The sequence below is a fragment of the Plasmopara halstedii genome, assembly GCF_900000015.1.
Source record: "Plasmopara halstedii genome assembly, contig: Scaffold_3060, whole genome shotgun sequence".
Taxonomy (NCBI): Eukaryota; Oomycota; class Peronosporomycetes; order Peronosporales; family Peronosporaceae; genus Plasmopara; species Plasmopara halstedii.
In genome coordinates, this window is record NW_020189964.1 from 1,600,587 (window position 1) to 1,615,518 (window position 14,932).

Sequence of the window (14,932 nt, forward strand, 5' to 3'; positions counted from 1 at the left end):
TTACATCTAGAACTAAAAGTGATGAGCGTCCGCATCGACGCCGTTATAATTTATTATACTCTGCAAAGTAAAGCGATAAACGACATTCTAAACGGTCGTCTAGTTCACTGGCTGGCTTTTGAAGCTGAAAGCCAAATGTAGCGGCGTACCAACTTAGCTGTGTGTACTAGTTGAGTCATATAATCTTCAGTACATTTGGCAGAGTTTAGTATCAGAAGAATGGATTCTGGGGAGTTCCAACCACTATTGCTCTGGATACAGACAATTCTTCTAATAAATGGTGACCTGGGCGTTCTGAGAGCTTTTTGTAAGCGTGTTTCGAGGACTGCTTTTGTTCTTGGCTCGAGCGGTCAATCGCATGTCCTGCACACAAGCTATCGCAGCTTCTACGCCGCGCCAAAATTGCTTTTGTATTTTGTTAAGACTTGGTTCATTATCACGAATGCTCTATCATGAGATTTGCACGGTATCTATCTTTCTTGCTTTTTAGTCGAACCAAGGCTGATGACGTTCCCGCCAACCTATGCCTAGAATGGGATCGTATCTGGAGTCTAGGTACACGACTGGAAAATGTTTACGCTGTCAAAATGGTAACTGGGATGTTCAACAGAATTTTTGGCACTTTTACGTGTGTCCCAGTCGTTAGACGCACGGATATCACATCTGATATTGCATCTTCATATCAAATTGCGTCCTGGCAACTGTCATCGACATTCAGGCGTCCGGCGTAAGGAAAGGATGCTCCTGAATTGATAGGACTTCACGAGCTTCACAGAATTCCGGACGCAGATATCAGCAAACAACGGCACTAAGCAGTAAGCTTACGTCATTAAGAAGGGTCGCTGTTTTTACGCCGGATCCCATCAATCACGACCTCCAAAAACTGCTATAGAACCCACTTTAGCTCAGTTTACTGAAACGTCAAAATTCTCCATGAAGGCCTTTGCGTGAGAGCCTGACCCTTTGTACCTCTCAGCTGAAAGCGAAGGGGGGGCACGCGAGGTGTAAGTGTTTTGCTCTACCTCAGCTGGAACACCTGCGGGTACCGTGGGGCTGCTCTGAAGTCAACATATATCTCAAAATGGCTGAGGTTCATTACCTCTTGCGCATTCATCAACCGCCCGGTGTCGATACACCATTTCACCCACGCAACACTATGTAGTACTCGCATCAATGCGACACATATCGCTTTTTATTAAAAAAATTGGGTTGAACACGGAAGACCTCTATGCGAGCTGCGCGTATTCAAAGACCCTTCATGTAGATGGTGACTGCTTTCGCCTCAGACAGAGGGTCTGTGCTGCTGCAGCGATAAAAGTTATCAAGTACAAAAAATCGATCATTGGCTCTCGGCTCCTTTGATGGTTTGGATGAAAACTTTGAGCTCTCCATCCCTAACGATTAGGCTCTGCGAACACTCGCGACATCTGTTGATTTAGATTTTACCGAGCTGAGAGCTACTCTTTCAGAGTGGTGCTGCACGGTAGCAGCATCATTCTCAATCGTTACCTCCTTGCTTGGCGGCCGAAAGCACGATGCGCTGTTACTCCTTTAAAATCATTGTTAAGATTTTTCCTCCCCATCCAGTTGGGATGACTCTCTCCTTCCCAGTCCTTTCAAGACCCTTACGCTCAGCATGAGTGATGTCACGATGAGTGCCATCTGTTTCCGTATTGAATCTGTCGCCACGCCAGCGCTCTTTATAAGCTGGTGATCGCTTCGAGGTGGTCGATTATCGTCTCCTTTTTTGGTTGCCAATCTCCTGATCCTGTCGTGAGCAGCGATAGATATAAGCTTGCTTATCTAGTCGTCCGTGAAACAAATACTCAAAAATCAAATGATCAGTCTTCGCAAAGGATACATAATTTTACAACCCGGTCGTGGGATTGATTGAAAGTGCTACGTACTGCAACGGGGGTTTCTGTGTAATTTCGCACACATGAAGATCTGACTCCTAGACTTCTCATTAGCAACGCACAGAGGTTGGTTCGTGTACTTCTCAAAGGAGCGGAATCGAGAGCCACTCAAGTAAGTAACATGATTAGTTTGCTAATCCAAGAATTGATTCTGTTTAGACTGATACTATATGTGCGCTATGTCAACCTCTCCATCATCTACATAATTACACAAAATTTACAGAATTGTACATTAAATGTACAATTCTGTAAATTTTTGTGCTATTATATATAAAATGTTAGACAAATAATTGCTACAGACGCAGTCCTCTAAAGTTTATTAGAAGCCACAAAAACTTCCAAAATTATTATTATACGCAGGTGTAGTAGAACAAAGCAGCATCACGAAAATGACATCACTAGTTTCTTCCGATGTCGCCAAGCCGCTGGCTGGCTTGTCGCGCGAAAAGATGATGCAGTTTAAAGAAAAGACTGAGCGACGCGGTGTAGTGTATATTGCTCGAGTCCCGCCGTTCATGAAGCCGGAGAAACTGCGTCATCTCTTGGGCAAGTATGGTGAGCTAAATCGCATCTATCTGGTGCCGGAAGACAAGGTTTTGCACAAAAAACGTGTTAGCGCAGGAGGAAATCGACGGATGAAGTATACAGAAGGATGGATTGAGTTTGAAGATAAGAAGGTGGCAAAGCGTGTGGCCAAGATGCTAAATACGACACAAATTGGTGGCCGGAAACGCGATTACTACCACGACGATATGTGGAATCTTAAGTACCTTAAAGGCTTTAAATGGGACCATTTGACTGAAAAAATTGCGTACGAAAATCGAATTCGCGACCAAAAGTTACGCATGGAGATCGCACAGGCCAAGAAAGAAAATGAGGTATACTTAGAGCGTGTTGAGCAGTCCAAACAGTTGGAAAAGATGGAGGAGCGAAAGTCCGAAAAGAATCGCGATCAAAATGCAACAAATGACGCAATGCAACAGGTGCGTCGTACATTCCATCAAAAAGCTCCTACCAGCAGCAAGCAAAAGCAGTCACTTGGAGATGATGATTTAGAGAAGGTCTTTGATGCTAGCAGAAAGAACAAGAAATGCCGTGTAGCTTAGAGCAAAGATTTGGGATTATGTAAAATTCGGTTGCAGAATGGCTTTAGCATTCAAAGTTCGTCCTTAATTTCTACAACATCGCTGATCTCATCCTTTGCCATTTCCTTGGTTTCAGCGATCGTAGTCGTCATTGATGCAGTAATCTTCTCTTCATCAAATGGAACGGTGATTGTCTGCGTCTTTGGTCCATCGGCATCAATCACGTACTCCATTATAATCTCGTCTCCGTCCTTAATTACCCACTTATGATCCACATTTGAATTGTACGCTGCTCTACCGCTGTTGGCTTCGAGTGTGCTCATAAGGGCGTCATTCCAGTACAGTCGAACTTCACGCGGTGACGGATTTGTCACAATGAATTTAACCGAATTCTCGGCATTAGTAAGACCATACCGTTCCTTATTCCAAACCCAAAGATTAGCCCCCCACTTTGTCCCCTTAAGAACGGGGCACCCACCGTGCTTCGACATCGGATCAAGTTCGCCATTCGGTTTCTGACTGTAAAATAGCACTGCACCACCTTTTGAAGGATATGAAGCTAGCTTTGTCGAGCATTTTCGTACCATATCCATTTCCCAACTATCGGGTTCAAAAAGTTCTGCTCCGGCGGCCTCAAATTCGTGAGCCACATTCGCGGGATGTTGGTATTCAACTGGTATGTCATTTGGCATGTCTGCCAGCGGAAATACAGTTTGGCCACCAAGTGGAACGTCCGATAGATACAAAAAGACAGTCGCAAAGCGATTTGAACCTCCTGTACGTGGATCATAATTAAATTTTTCTGACGAGTTGAGGGGAAAATAATCCTCGTGGGGAATGTTTGCCTGTTTTTGCTGGTACCGCAACAACTGAAGCCCGTCACACATATCACTTTGATATTCACCCAATGACAACACGTCAAAGACGCGCTTTCGGATACGAATTGCAGTGTCGGATACTGTGTCAAAGGCATTTTCACTTGTACGATGCTTGGACTTTACTTTCTTGCTACCACTTGGACCGACAGTCGACTGCTGAAGCTTATTGCCCGGATCATCAATCTCCAGTGTGCGTTTAATCAATGTGTCTGCTTCTTCTCCCGTGAAGAAATTATGTAGACGAAAAGTTCTAGGGGATTCGGAAATAGACTCAATGATCACTGGCTCATTTGTGAGACTAAAGTTCGATGTGACCATCACACGATGTCCAAGCTTGACAAAAGGCCAAACAAAGTGCAGTCCTGGAGCAACAAGGTAAAGACGATCACCCATTGATATGTCACTGTAGCTTTGAATTAACTGTCCTTGGCCATTATACACGCGATTTGCCACAATACCGGACATGGCGGGCTCCTTTTCGTCTATAATCTTTGATTCTTGAGAAATAGACTCGTTATAAAGTCCTTCCACAGCCACAAATTGCGACAAATACGCCGCCAGCTCTCCCTCTCCATTGCGAGAGGCTAAAAGATCTGCTCTCAGTTGTATCTGCACGCCACCGGTCGAGTATCCATTGCGATAAACAGTGACATTCTTATAAGGTAAATGGTAATCCATACCCAGTAAACGATGCTCGTATGTTAATTGAAGCGTTTCACGAAGGCCTTGAAGCTCAGTCCTGAATGTGTAGCCAAGCATCAGAACCGAAAGCAGTAGTAGCAAACCACCTACACGTATAATTGTTCCCATTCTCGAGTCTTTCAATTAGATGACGTATGTACGTGTCAATTCCACGACTACATGACTTGCAGCTTTAGAGATTAAATTCTGGGATTATAAATATATTCTTCATATTAGCCAATTATTGTGTCAAAATCAATTTTATAACACTATAATAATAGGTAATAGAAAAAAAATAGTATGAGGAAAATGATTACGTTAAAAAAGATGACTTTTAACAAGTTTGCGGTACTTCTGGTAGGCGACGCCAACACCAATTGCGATGCTTACGAGCATAATGAAGAATGGCAAGCGCCAACTGGAGCTCGCTACCAAGAGTTCACCTTCAATCTCCGCAGCAATTTGATTGTTGACATTGGAACGCACATCCGCCATCTTTTGGCCAATTTTGTTCTCCATCATGGTTGTCATACGGTCTGTCAGTTGCTGAATTTTTTTATGATTCAAACGCTCCTTTTCCTTAAGCTTGTTAATTGTATTTTCCGTCTGCTCACGTAGCATCTCAAGCCAATGTTCCGTCTCGATCTGAAAGTTCGACACAAACTTTTCCAGAATTGTCACCTTGCACGATTGATCACACATATGATCATCGTCTAAAAGGGTCATAAAGTTTTTGGAATAGTTGTGCATCTCTGTATCCCTATCGGCAAACTCCAACCCGTCATCGTCGACGCTATCGAATGACTGCACTTGCAAAATATCGTGATTGTCAGCCAAAGCACCCGTGGAAGCCGAGATTCCAAATGTTGCGTGGTTAAGCCAGTCGCTTTGAAACGGGAGATTGCCCTTGTAGCAATCATTCCACGTAGATGTGTTGTTTAAATCCATTTGAACCTCCAATGCGTTCCCCTTAATCATTATACGAATGCGCGACGAGCTGAAGACTGGATCAAATGTAGCACTAGAGGAATGGTAGCGGAAGGCAGCATCGCAGCCAATTTTATCCTCATCGTTGTGATCGTCTATGCGCTTTGTACCGTCGTTAATTTGGATTGTTACATCCTTGTGACCACCGCGATGTTCAACATTATGGAATGTGTCAAGCACAATACCAAATCCCGTGTATGCATCAGTAAAGCCATGGTTTTCGCCGTTTTTCCACTGAGGTTCGAGCGTAAACCAGAGGCCAATACCATCGCCAAACCACTTTTTACCTTGTCCATGGATACGATAAGTAACAACAGTCGAAAATTCATTTCGATTGATCATGCTCTTGCTCCAAATGTGTCCACGCTTGCTCTGTCGATCAGGCGTAAGGCGAATAAAATTCTTCATAACCTCTGTTGTGCCACCAACTACAAAATTATCCGAGATCTGACGATCACCTTTCGAATCCACTATTTCGTATGGCTGCTTAAAGCTCAGCGTGTCCAGCCGCATAGCCGACACAGCAGCCAGCGAGCATAAAACCACAGAGAATTGCAGTGACGCAATTCGGCAAAACATCGAGAGGTTACTAGTAAGAGTACAATACCTTAATGACTACATGACACGTGGGCATTTTGAAATAATAGGTAGACCACATCGACAAGGTGGACCACATCAAATAAAATGAACTAACGTAAAAACGTATGCTGTTTTAAACCGATCTTACCAGACGTATCTACAACAAATGCGATTTCATAAGCAGTTGATACTTGCGGTACACGTATGCAGCACCTGCCATCAAGATAATGAATAGCAATGCAAACGGTGTCTTCCAGCCGCCGCTGGCAATATCAGGATTCTCCTCAAGCTGCTTGGTGATCTTTTCATTCAATTCAGTGCCCAACACTTTCTTCGTGTTCTCAAGTGACATATCAATACCCTTTCTGACCTTAGCATCGATCTCACGCACTCGACGCTCATTCTCACTCTCTTGCTTCTTGAGTTTCGCTACTGTGTTTTCCGTCTTTTCTTTTAAATCTGCAAAACGATGCTCGGCTTCAACGCGAAAGTTTTGTAGCTCTTTCTTCAACACTGCAATCAGGCAGTCCGTGCCACAGTTTGGCGAATCAATCCATTTTTTGTACTCTTGAGACACTGAATTCATCACCGTTTCCGAGTCCACAGCACCAATAGTCGTGTCGGTAAAGTCCGTAAATGCGTCGAATCGAATAATATCGTGGTTGTCGGCCAGTGCACCGGTAGCAGCTGTGACACCGATAGTAGATGTTTGTAGCCAATCTCCATTAAATGGCAACGTCATCTCGTGGCAGGCGACCCATTGACCTGTCGATTCCTCATCCACCTCCACAACCAATCGTGACTTGTCAATCTTGACTTTGATACGCGAGATGCTGAAAGCAGGACCAAAGTTTGCGCTTTTCTCGTTATGGCGTACATTTGCATTACATCCAGCGCGCTTTTCCTCTTGCATTTGATCAAATGTCTTGGTCCCGTCATTCACAAACACGCTGATGTCTTTGTGGCCTCCCTTATGATCTGGGTTATTAAATGTGTCAATAACGACACCCACGCCCTTGTATTTATCAGTAAATCCATGATTGATACCGGCTACAAACACCTTCTGATCGGTGAACCACAAACCAATGCCGTCGCCAAACCATCGCAAACCCTGACCAGATATGCGAAATGTCATGATAACAGATAACTCATCGCGTCCAACAGGTTCTTTCTGCCACAGGTAGCCACGCTTACTCTGGCGGTCGGTAGTAAGACGAATAAAGTGTTTTTTTATGTCCGCGTGACCGCCATGTGACCACGTGGTGTTGACAATACGCTGACCTTCCGAGTCTACGACCTCAAATGGTGGCTTAAACGATACATCATCAATTTTCACAGCAGCAATTCCTTGAAAATTGGCGATGAATGCACACAGCAGTAGCATCGAGAGGTTGTAGACACTCATGGCCTCGGACAAGAATATCAAAGAGTAGTTATTTTGGGGCCACGTAGCTACTTGACGTAACCTGCTAAAACAGATCAAATAACATTTAAAAAAATTATTTAAATATGTAACAAAATATTGCATAAAAGTACAGACAAACTTAAAAAAAACAAGGCAAACAGGACCAATACGCATGTACTCATTCAAACCTATTTTTATGGCATAATGCTGTGTTGTAAAATAGATTCACCAGCTCTCGTTGTGGCGTACAATACTATATAGAAGCAGACGGGTAAGTATTATAGTGAGCTATAGACAACTTGGAGCACTATAGGCTTGTGGAAGGACGCACGTCAGTCACAAGGCTCACGTTGAAGTCCAGAAGTCTGAGATGAAGATGTAGATTGTTGCTTAGTCCGTGACAACTACAGCGGCAAATATACCTTTAACTTGAAAATATAGCAATAGTGAATACATCATACCGCCAAGGGACACAAAAAGACGCTCGTCACATTTCTGCAAGCGATATGGCTATGCAGTCAAACACAAGCACCCCCTTCCGATAGTAGATAGCACGCTAGAAGTCCTGTCATTTACGGCTGTAACTGTCATAGATTTTTGTGTGTAAAATATAGACCTGCTTCAATTGCTGCATGACCCATCTCTCGATCTTGTCGGTGTAGATGCACCATGTATGTGTTTGCTGTCCAAATAAAAAGCTTGATGGATCCGCCAGTATCGACAGAATCGGGTCCAGCTCAAAGATGAGCTGCACGAAGTGCAGAAATTCATGCTGCGAACGTAGGATTAATACTTACACATTATCCTAGAAACAATAATATGCAGTGAGGAGATCAATATACGAAAATGCGCAATAAAGACAGCACTTGGCGAACGAAGTGCTCGAAGAGTTTTTGATGATTCAAATATCTTACTCTATAGTACGAAGCTAAAGAGCACAGATACCTTACATTTCCTTTTCACGCACACGATAGTATTTGCAGAACAGGCGTGAACATTAAAAACGCGAAACTGCTCTGTGCTCGCTTGAATCACTTCGTCCGCGTATGACTGACTACCTAATCAATTCGATAGAATAAACGCTAAGTCACCCTATGGCAGAAACCACAAATCTTCAAAAGTCAGGACTGCATCATAGTAGCCGTGTACTTCACACCGAGAAGCGTTGCCGAGGCAGCAAATGAACAGCAGAATGGATTCATGTACTTCATTAATAGTGAGATAAAGAGTATTTCAGAAACTAGATACTTCGTGTGCTATTTTGTTCACTGGGTGGTCATATCTAACAAACGTTATTAGGTTGGCCAACACTAAATTAAGCTATTTACTATGCACAGTAATATACCCTTTAGCAAAGCTAGCGGTTCAATTGTCGCACAGCCTCCTTTCGAGAGTACCCCGCCATCACCATAACCCTTCCTTGAGTATTTTAGATTTGGCTCTAAGTCCGATTGGGAAACCATACGGTGTTTGTAGCCAATGTTGAATACGTACCTCTTTTCGATGACAATGAACACCATACCCATTTTGACATTCTGAAGACATTGTGCAACCGTTGGCGCCCCATAATCGCAGCTGTATTAGGTCTTCTTTCAGCATAACATCTTGTTACTACTAGCGCAGTTTGCATTCAGGACCCCTACCCTAGCTCACTCGCATGGCTCATTCTTCCACTAAAACAGGTACAACTTGCGGCCGACGTCTTTCTAATGAGACCCGGTGAGGCAGACGAGGTGCTCACCGATCAGATCGGTCATGGTGTCCCGACCCGGTTTTGTGCTTTCATCCGGCGGCTCACGGCACAGCTACCAACGGTTTAGGCGCTTATTACCCCACTGCGTAAGTTGTGCACTCGTCGCACCTAGCCCGCGGTAAAAAGCTATACGACCGTCCGCTGTGAAACTTACGATGGCGCTCAGGTTGTTGCAATACGTTTGTTTATCTGCAAACGCAAGAGTGCCACCAACTTTTTCAGACTTAATGTCGCTGTGTTGGTGGTTTTAAGCAAGCTGAAAGTGTTCTCGTGCTCAAAGCAAAGCAAAATAGCACCCAGAAATTGCATTCTGAGCCCTCGTGGCACCGCTTCTCAGGTTTACCGCCTATCGCTAAAGCGGTGGGGGTCGGATAGATCCGTACCTCCCATTAGGGATGTAGTTGTATCACTGCTTTCATTATTGCCGAAGGTTACCGTTCGCGCACCGAGCGAGAAGGGAAGTCGCTTCGTTCTCCATATAATTTCATGAGGTGGCGTCAGTGAAGCAGACGCTGGGCTGGGACGTTGACTAATACACAACTTCGCACATTTTACAGTACGACGTCAGTCTCGAGATGGATGCTTACTACCACAAGCTCTTCCTGTCAACTGCTTTGCTTGTCTCCTTTACCCTGGAAGTACATCTGCTAACTCGTTTTAAGCGTGGAAGTACCGCAACCATTTTAACACAACATTTATGAACCCGTTGGCCCACATCCGCTCCACAAGAGAGTGAGCCACCCATTGCTCATCGAGGAGTGCCGACAAAAACAGAGCCTTCTGGAGATAAAGTTGGCTTCGTAATCAATATACCGCTGACTGCATCAGATGAGAATACAGAGGGTAAGGCTTGGCGCGAGCAGCACCACTTCGAAGACCTAGGCGTACAGTTTGTGATAGAAAAATATCTTCAACCAATAAAGTAGAGGATGATTATCGCAATACGTCCAAGAATTAAAAACTTTGATTGCCATAACGATTTCAGACATTTTTCGGTAGTAGGTAACAAGCACCATCGTTATGGAGGGATATCCACGACAGCTGCCGCTTTAATAGCTTCCAAAAATATCTTTCTACAGAACCACTGCATGTAAATACTTACTCTCGTGGGCGAGCCCCCAGTGCGGCACGCAAATGATCAATCGGGAGAATGCGAAATCATAGCTTTTTCAACTACCAACTGCGAACTTCTTTGGAGCAACCGATAGACGAGAGCGTATTTTGGCGTATCTAGCTTTTGAAAATAGTTGAATAGTCAATCTCCTTGTGTGCCACTTTGACAGACGATGCAGTCATTTATCAACTTGGTCGTCCATTTAATGACAAGTGCTATTTATTACAACGAGTTTGTCGCGCACCTTGCTTTGTGGAAGTTTTGACTCAACGAATCTGCGTCAACAAGCGCACAGAGAATGGTTTGGACACAAGAGTATTCCGAGCGTCGTTCATGAAACAAGTTTTAATGTCGCTTTGAAGTTGTTCTGCTTATCCCCAGGAATCTGCTGATGTAGTTATCTTCCAAGTATCAGATTTGGAAAAAAGATAGCTTCCGCTCGCTTTAGTAGTTCTGCTTATCTTCATGAACCTGCTGATGAAGCTACGGACCAAGCTCTAGAGGTTAGACTTCACTCGCTCGTGAGAAGCACTATGTGTTCTGGTAAGTAAAGAGAAAAGATGCGTCAAGTTCATCCATTACAGCGGCACGAAGCCAACATTTGACCTCAAACGAAATAAGCTTTCAAAACGGGATCCTTCACCAGACACCCGTCCAACTATGATCTACTCCACATGAAGGAAGTAGATTGGCCGCGAACGACTCTTCAGTGAGTCGGTTTTTTGCGAGCTCTTTCATTCGTAGCGGTACGTCAACAGTTTCCGAGAGTCTCGATGTGCGGCCGATTATGAAATAGGCTATATTTATGCGCTCTTTGAATACCGCACTTGAAATGATTGACTTGGCCGACCTTAACCAATTTGGAACCGGATTGCCGCTCCAAAAGGTAGGTAGCGGGAATGTTTGGACGTTTTTGTTTTCAGCACTCGAATGGTTTGTGATAGCGAGCTCGTGGTATGGCTTTCCCGATCTTACGTATGACGCAAAATGTTTTTGCTTTCTAGCCGATCATTCAGAGTATCGCTACATCTCGTTTTCACTATAACCGAATTTTTTTATGTCCCAAGGTCACAACTAAGTCGTATAGAATGTGGACAAGAAGAGGAAAGGTAGAAGCGTTTAATTGTCTAACATTCAAGCATTCAATATCTGTTTGGTCTACCGTTCACCAGCACCTTTCATAAATAAGATATTTGCTACACTAATTTTTCAAAAACACTTGAGAAAATGTGGGTTCAAATTTTTTGTACAAAGCCTAAATATAGACATGTTGCTTTTGCTCTACCTCATCGAAAAATGATGCTCAATCCTGTCGGTGAAGTCTGTCATCTTGCTTCGAGGTATATAGTAAAACTTGATTTGTATCGAGGACCCCTCCATCACCACGACCAGGGAAATTTCAGTACAGTATCTACAAACATGGGGGCTTGCCATACCGTTAGTTACAAGTTAAGTTAGGTCAAGTCTTTACAAACCATAAATGCTTTATCGAATGCGAATGCAATGAGCAAAAACAAAATTCTATAGCATTGCAGTCTCTCCGCGCAAGTACTTTAGAGGATATTCTTTGCCACTACACCAATGGATTTTGATAAACCATCCATCTGAGGTGATTTTGTGGCTGACATGTCCAACGTGGTGCCAAGATTTTAACAGACATCATCAGCGAATCTCTGCAGAGGGCATATCTCGAACAGGGACGATACTCTTAGCAATCCACCTTGGCGAGAAGCTTTATGGAATAACTTGAGGAATTCATACCGGTCAAGATGAGCCATCTTACTCAAACGGTCCACCGATACGGAATTTTGGCACTAATGGACGCATCGTCGGAAAGATAAAAGAATATTTTTCGAACCAACGCTCGTAACCGGCATGCTGACAAAAGACGTCGACGCACACGGTGACGCTTTTACTCGAGCTCTTACCCATTTATACATTTTAAGCTAACCGAACATCGCACTCACTGCGTCGTATGTCTTCCTGTCTTATTTTCGCCAAGGTAGACGCCCAAGTGAGTAATAGGGCAACATACACTTATCTGTATTTGAGGTTTTTATCATGAATTTCCATTTCAAGCTGATTATCAAACAATGCAAACTCAAACTAAATGCTTTGATAAAGCGACAAATGTATTCATGATCCAACGGAGCCAGGGATATTGGCTGGACTCGAACCTTGTGCGTATCACCGCATCAATACACGACGTCGTCATGATGACATGCGACATCAAAAACAGTCACCACGAAAGGGCATCTACTAACAAAACAAACTTCACCGCGAAATTATGAAACTAATCATTTTATGGTGTTCATCGATTCGGACGGTGGTAGCGACTCTCCAAGTCATAGGCAAACCTCTTCGCTCTCCTGAGAGACATAGGACAGATCGTTTGATGAGAGGAGGCGCTCTTTAAGTCCCATCACCCAATCTGTTACGTACGTACGTACTCCAAACGCGACCCCTGCATTTAAATGTGTTTCGATGCCTCACAGTGCCCACAAGTACAATCTGCTCATCAACAATGGCCCAGAAAGCATGAAATGAGCGCAAGATTCACACTGAATATCGTTATTTCGATTATGTAGTGATTACGGATTTAATTTACATTTGTTTCTTGCCGCTGTGTTGCGGAGCGCTTGCAAATTGATGAGGCGGGGGGGGCAATCGTACAAAAGCAAGTCGACCGCTCATTGATCTCTTCATGAACGCTTTTGACCACCCCTTCGTAGTACTACCACCTGGGCTTGGAGCAACAGCCGTAAAATTATAAACTCCTGTCTAACTGCACTCGAGTACTTAATCCTGAAGACAGTTTCGGAACTATCTCACTCAATTTTTCGCACTGGTTAGGGAGACAAGTTGCCTCTCCCGTCTTACAGATTTTCAGGCCCCCGCTTCCACAGACCAGACGTCAGACTAGAACGTCGTTTAATGCTTGACTTTGTGTTTAAGTAATCCAGATGTCCGACTGTATAGTCGTTTAATTTTTAAACCCGCGAAATAGAAAGCACTTTGTGGACGTAAAGATGTTCATCACCGCAAGTTTTTCGCTGTTAATAGCTGTTACAGCTTTCGACCGCGTTTCGAACATAAGATAGTGTCAGGCCTCATGCTCTAATGAAAACGTACTACTCAGGGCAATACTGCATTATCTTCTAAGAAATTAAGTCCAAGGGTTTTAATGTCATGACACCAGCGCAATCGTATCTTAGTGGGATATCACAGTTAAAAAGATTTGAAGTGAACGTATCTCATCTTCTTCACCAGCACGCTGAACTACAATTAGATGACGACGGAGAGTGAGCTACTCTCTCTTAGAGCCAAGTTTGCAGCCGATACTGGGATATACCAAACCCGGATGCGCTGTCGAAGCTACGCCATCACATTGGGTACCCCAGCGGTTTTAAACAGTGGTAGCTTATTGACTGAAAACTGTTTGAATGCTGATCAGGCACCAAAACGGCTATTTATATTTGACGAGCTCTATCACTTATTAATCCCACATTACCCACACGATAATCTTGCATTCTCTTAGAGAAATCATGAAGATTAATCAATCTTTTTGCCACGATCATGAATGGTCTGATGTAGCGTGATCGCAAATTATCGAGGTCAAAACTTAGGTCAAAACGTTTCCATTGGGATGCCAAAAAGCTCTCTGATAAGAGCTGTCCAATGGCTCGGACATCTTTCATCAGAATGCTTGTTTGTCCGTGTCTCGCTTATTGATATACATTGCACACTCTACATATAGGCAGGCTATCGAATCCTTACCATAGCATAATTATGTAGGTTTCAGCATCAGCATGTAGTCTTTGTACATTCTGGCTCTCAGCAACAGCGTTGCGCACTCGGTGCATGACGCCCCATCGAAAGACATTTTGTGATTTTGCTACGAAGTTTAGCCGGGATGATATTAGCGAGCTCTTCCGACTGATCCTCCCCCAACACGACTGAGGCCACTTTGTGGTTGTGTCAAAGTACAACATATTCTGATAAGATATAAAATAAAGTCTGATGGATAGATATACACGGCATTGGTTTTTGACGTACTCGCAAAAGGTTAGAACAATTTGCTCCAGCACCGCGGTCTTCCCGCGCAGTTACTCTAATATTGCCCTCCACTACACGATATTGAGAAGATGAAGTGAGCAGTAGAAGGCAAGTTTGGAAGTAAATGTATTTAAGGTCCTTAGTTCGCTATTCCGAGCTACCTCTTAGCCTTTCCTATGACGTCATCGTGGGCGCAATCATGTCGTGTCATCGTGTGCGTAATCATGTCGCGTCATCGTGTGCGCAATCACGTCGTCCTATGGTCCGGAGATCCGATCGCGCAACGTGTGCTGATAGCTGTTCTTCTAACAGCTGATAGCTGTTCTTCTAACAATCCTCCTCGCGATCGTGTCCCCGCCGCCCTAACTAGCGCAACCCCACGAGCGCTCACAGCTCTGCAAGCTTGTGCTGGTTTAACGTCTTTGTCAGTAAGTCCGCGAGCATAAGCTCTGACCGGACGTAGCGCATCTCAACGACG

General features: G+C 44.0%; 6 protein-coding genes across 6 annotated transcripts; 3 read left to right on the forward strand and 3 right to left on the reverse strand.

Moving 5' to 3' along the window:
- Window positions 1–2,305: 2,305 nt before the first annotated feature.
- On the forward strand, window positions 2,306–3,022 carry PHALS_06830 (pre-rrna-processing protein esf2; the record flags this gene model as incomplete). The annotated part of the gene is made up of 1 exon (XM_024720185.1): window positions 2,306–3,022. The coding sequence occupies one exon, from the start codon at window positions 2,306–2,308 to the stop codon at window positions 3,020–3,022; it is 717 nt and encodes a 238-aa protein (XP_024585409.1).
- A 50-nt stretch (window positions 3,023–3,072) lies between these two features.
- PHALS_06831 (RxLR-like protein) lies at window positions 3,073–4,689 on the reverse strand (the record flags this gene model as incomplete). The annotated part of the gene is made up of 1 exon (XM_024720186.1): window positions 3,073–4,689. The coding sequence occupies one exon, from the start codon at window positions 4,687–4,689 to the stop codon at window positions 3,073–3,075; it is 1,617 nt and encodes a 538-aa protein (XP_024585410.1).
- Window positions 4,690–4,878: 189 nt separating this feature from the next.
- On the reverse strand, window positions 4,879–6,126 carry PHALS_06832 (hypothetical protein F443_03242; the record flags this gene model as incomplete). The annotated part of the gene is made up of 1 exon (XM_024720187.1): window positions 4,879–6,126. One exon carries the CDS (start codon window positions 6,124–6,126, stop codon window positions 4,879–4,881), a length of 1,248 nt encoding a protein of 415 aa, XP_024585411.1.
- A 157-nt stretch (window positions 6,127–6,283) lies between these two features.
- Window positions 6,284–7,531, reverse strand: PHALS_06833 (lectin, putative; the record flags this gene model as incomplete). Its single annotated transcript, XM_024720188.1, has 1 exon — window positions 6,284–7,531. One exon carries the CDS (start codon window positions 7,529–7,531, stop codon window positions 6,284–6,286), a length of 1,248 nt encoding a protein of 415 aa, XP_024585412.1.
- Window positions 7,532–10,789: 3,258 nt separating this feature from the next.
- Window positions 10,790–11,062, forward strand: PHALS_06834 (uncharacterized protein; the record flags this gene model as incomplete). Its single annotated transcript, XM_024720189.1, has 3 exons — window positions 10,790–10,794; window positions 10,850–10,901; window positions 10,952–11,062. 3 exons carry the CDS (start codon window positions 10,790–10,792, stop codon window positions 11,060–11,062), a joined length of 168 nt encoding a protein of 55 aa, XP_024585413.1.
- A 2,625-nt stretch (window positions 11,063–13,687) lies between these two features.
- On the forward strand, window positions 13,688–13,936 carry PHALS_06835 (uncharacterized protein; the record flags this gene model as incomplete). The annotated part of the gene is made up of 2 exons (XM_024720191.1): window positions 13,688–13,801; window positions 13,853–13,936. 2 exons carry the CDS (start codon window positions 13,688–13,690, stop codon window positions 13,934–13,936), a joined length of 198 nt encoding a protein of 65 aa, XP_024585414.1.
- Between the last annotated feature and the right edge of the window lie 996 nt (window positions 13,937–14,932).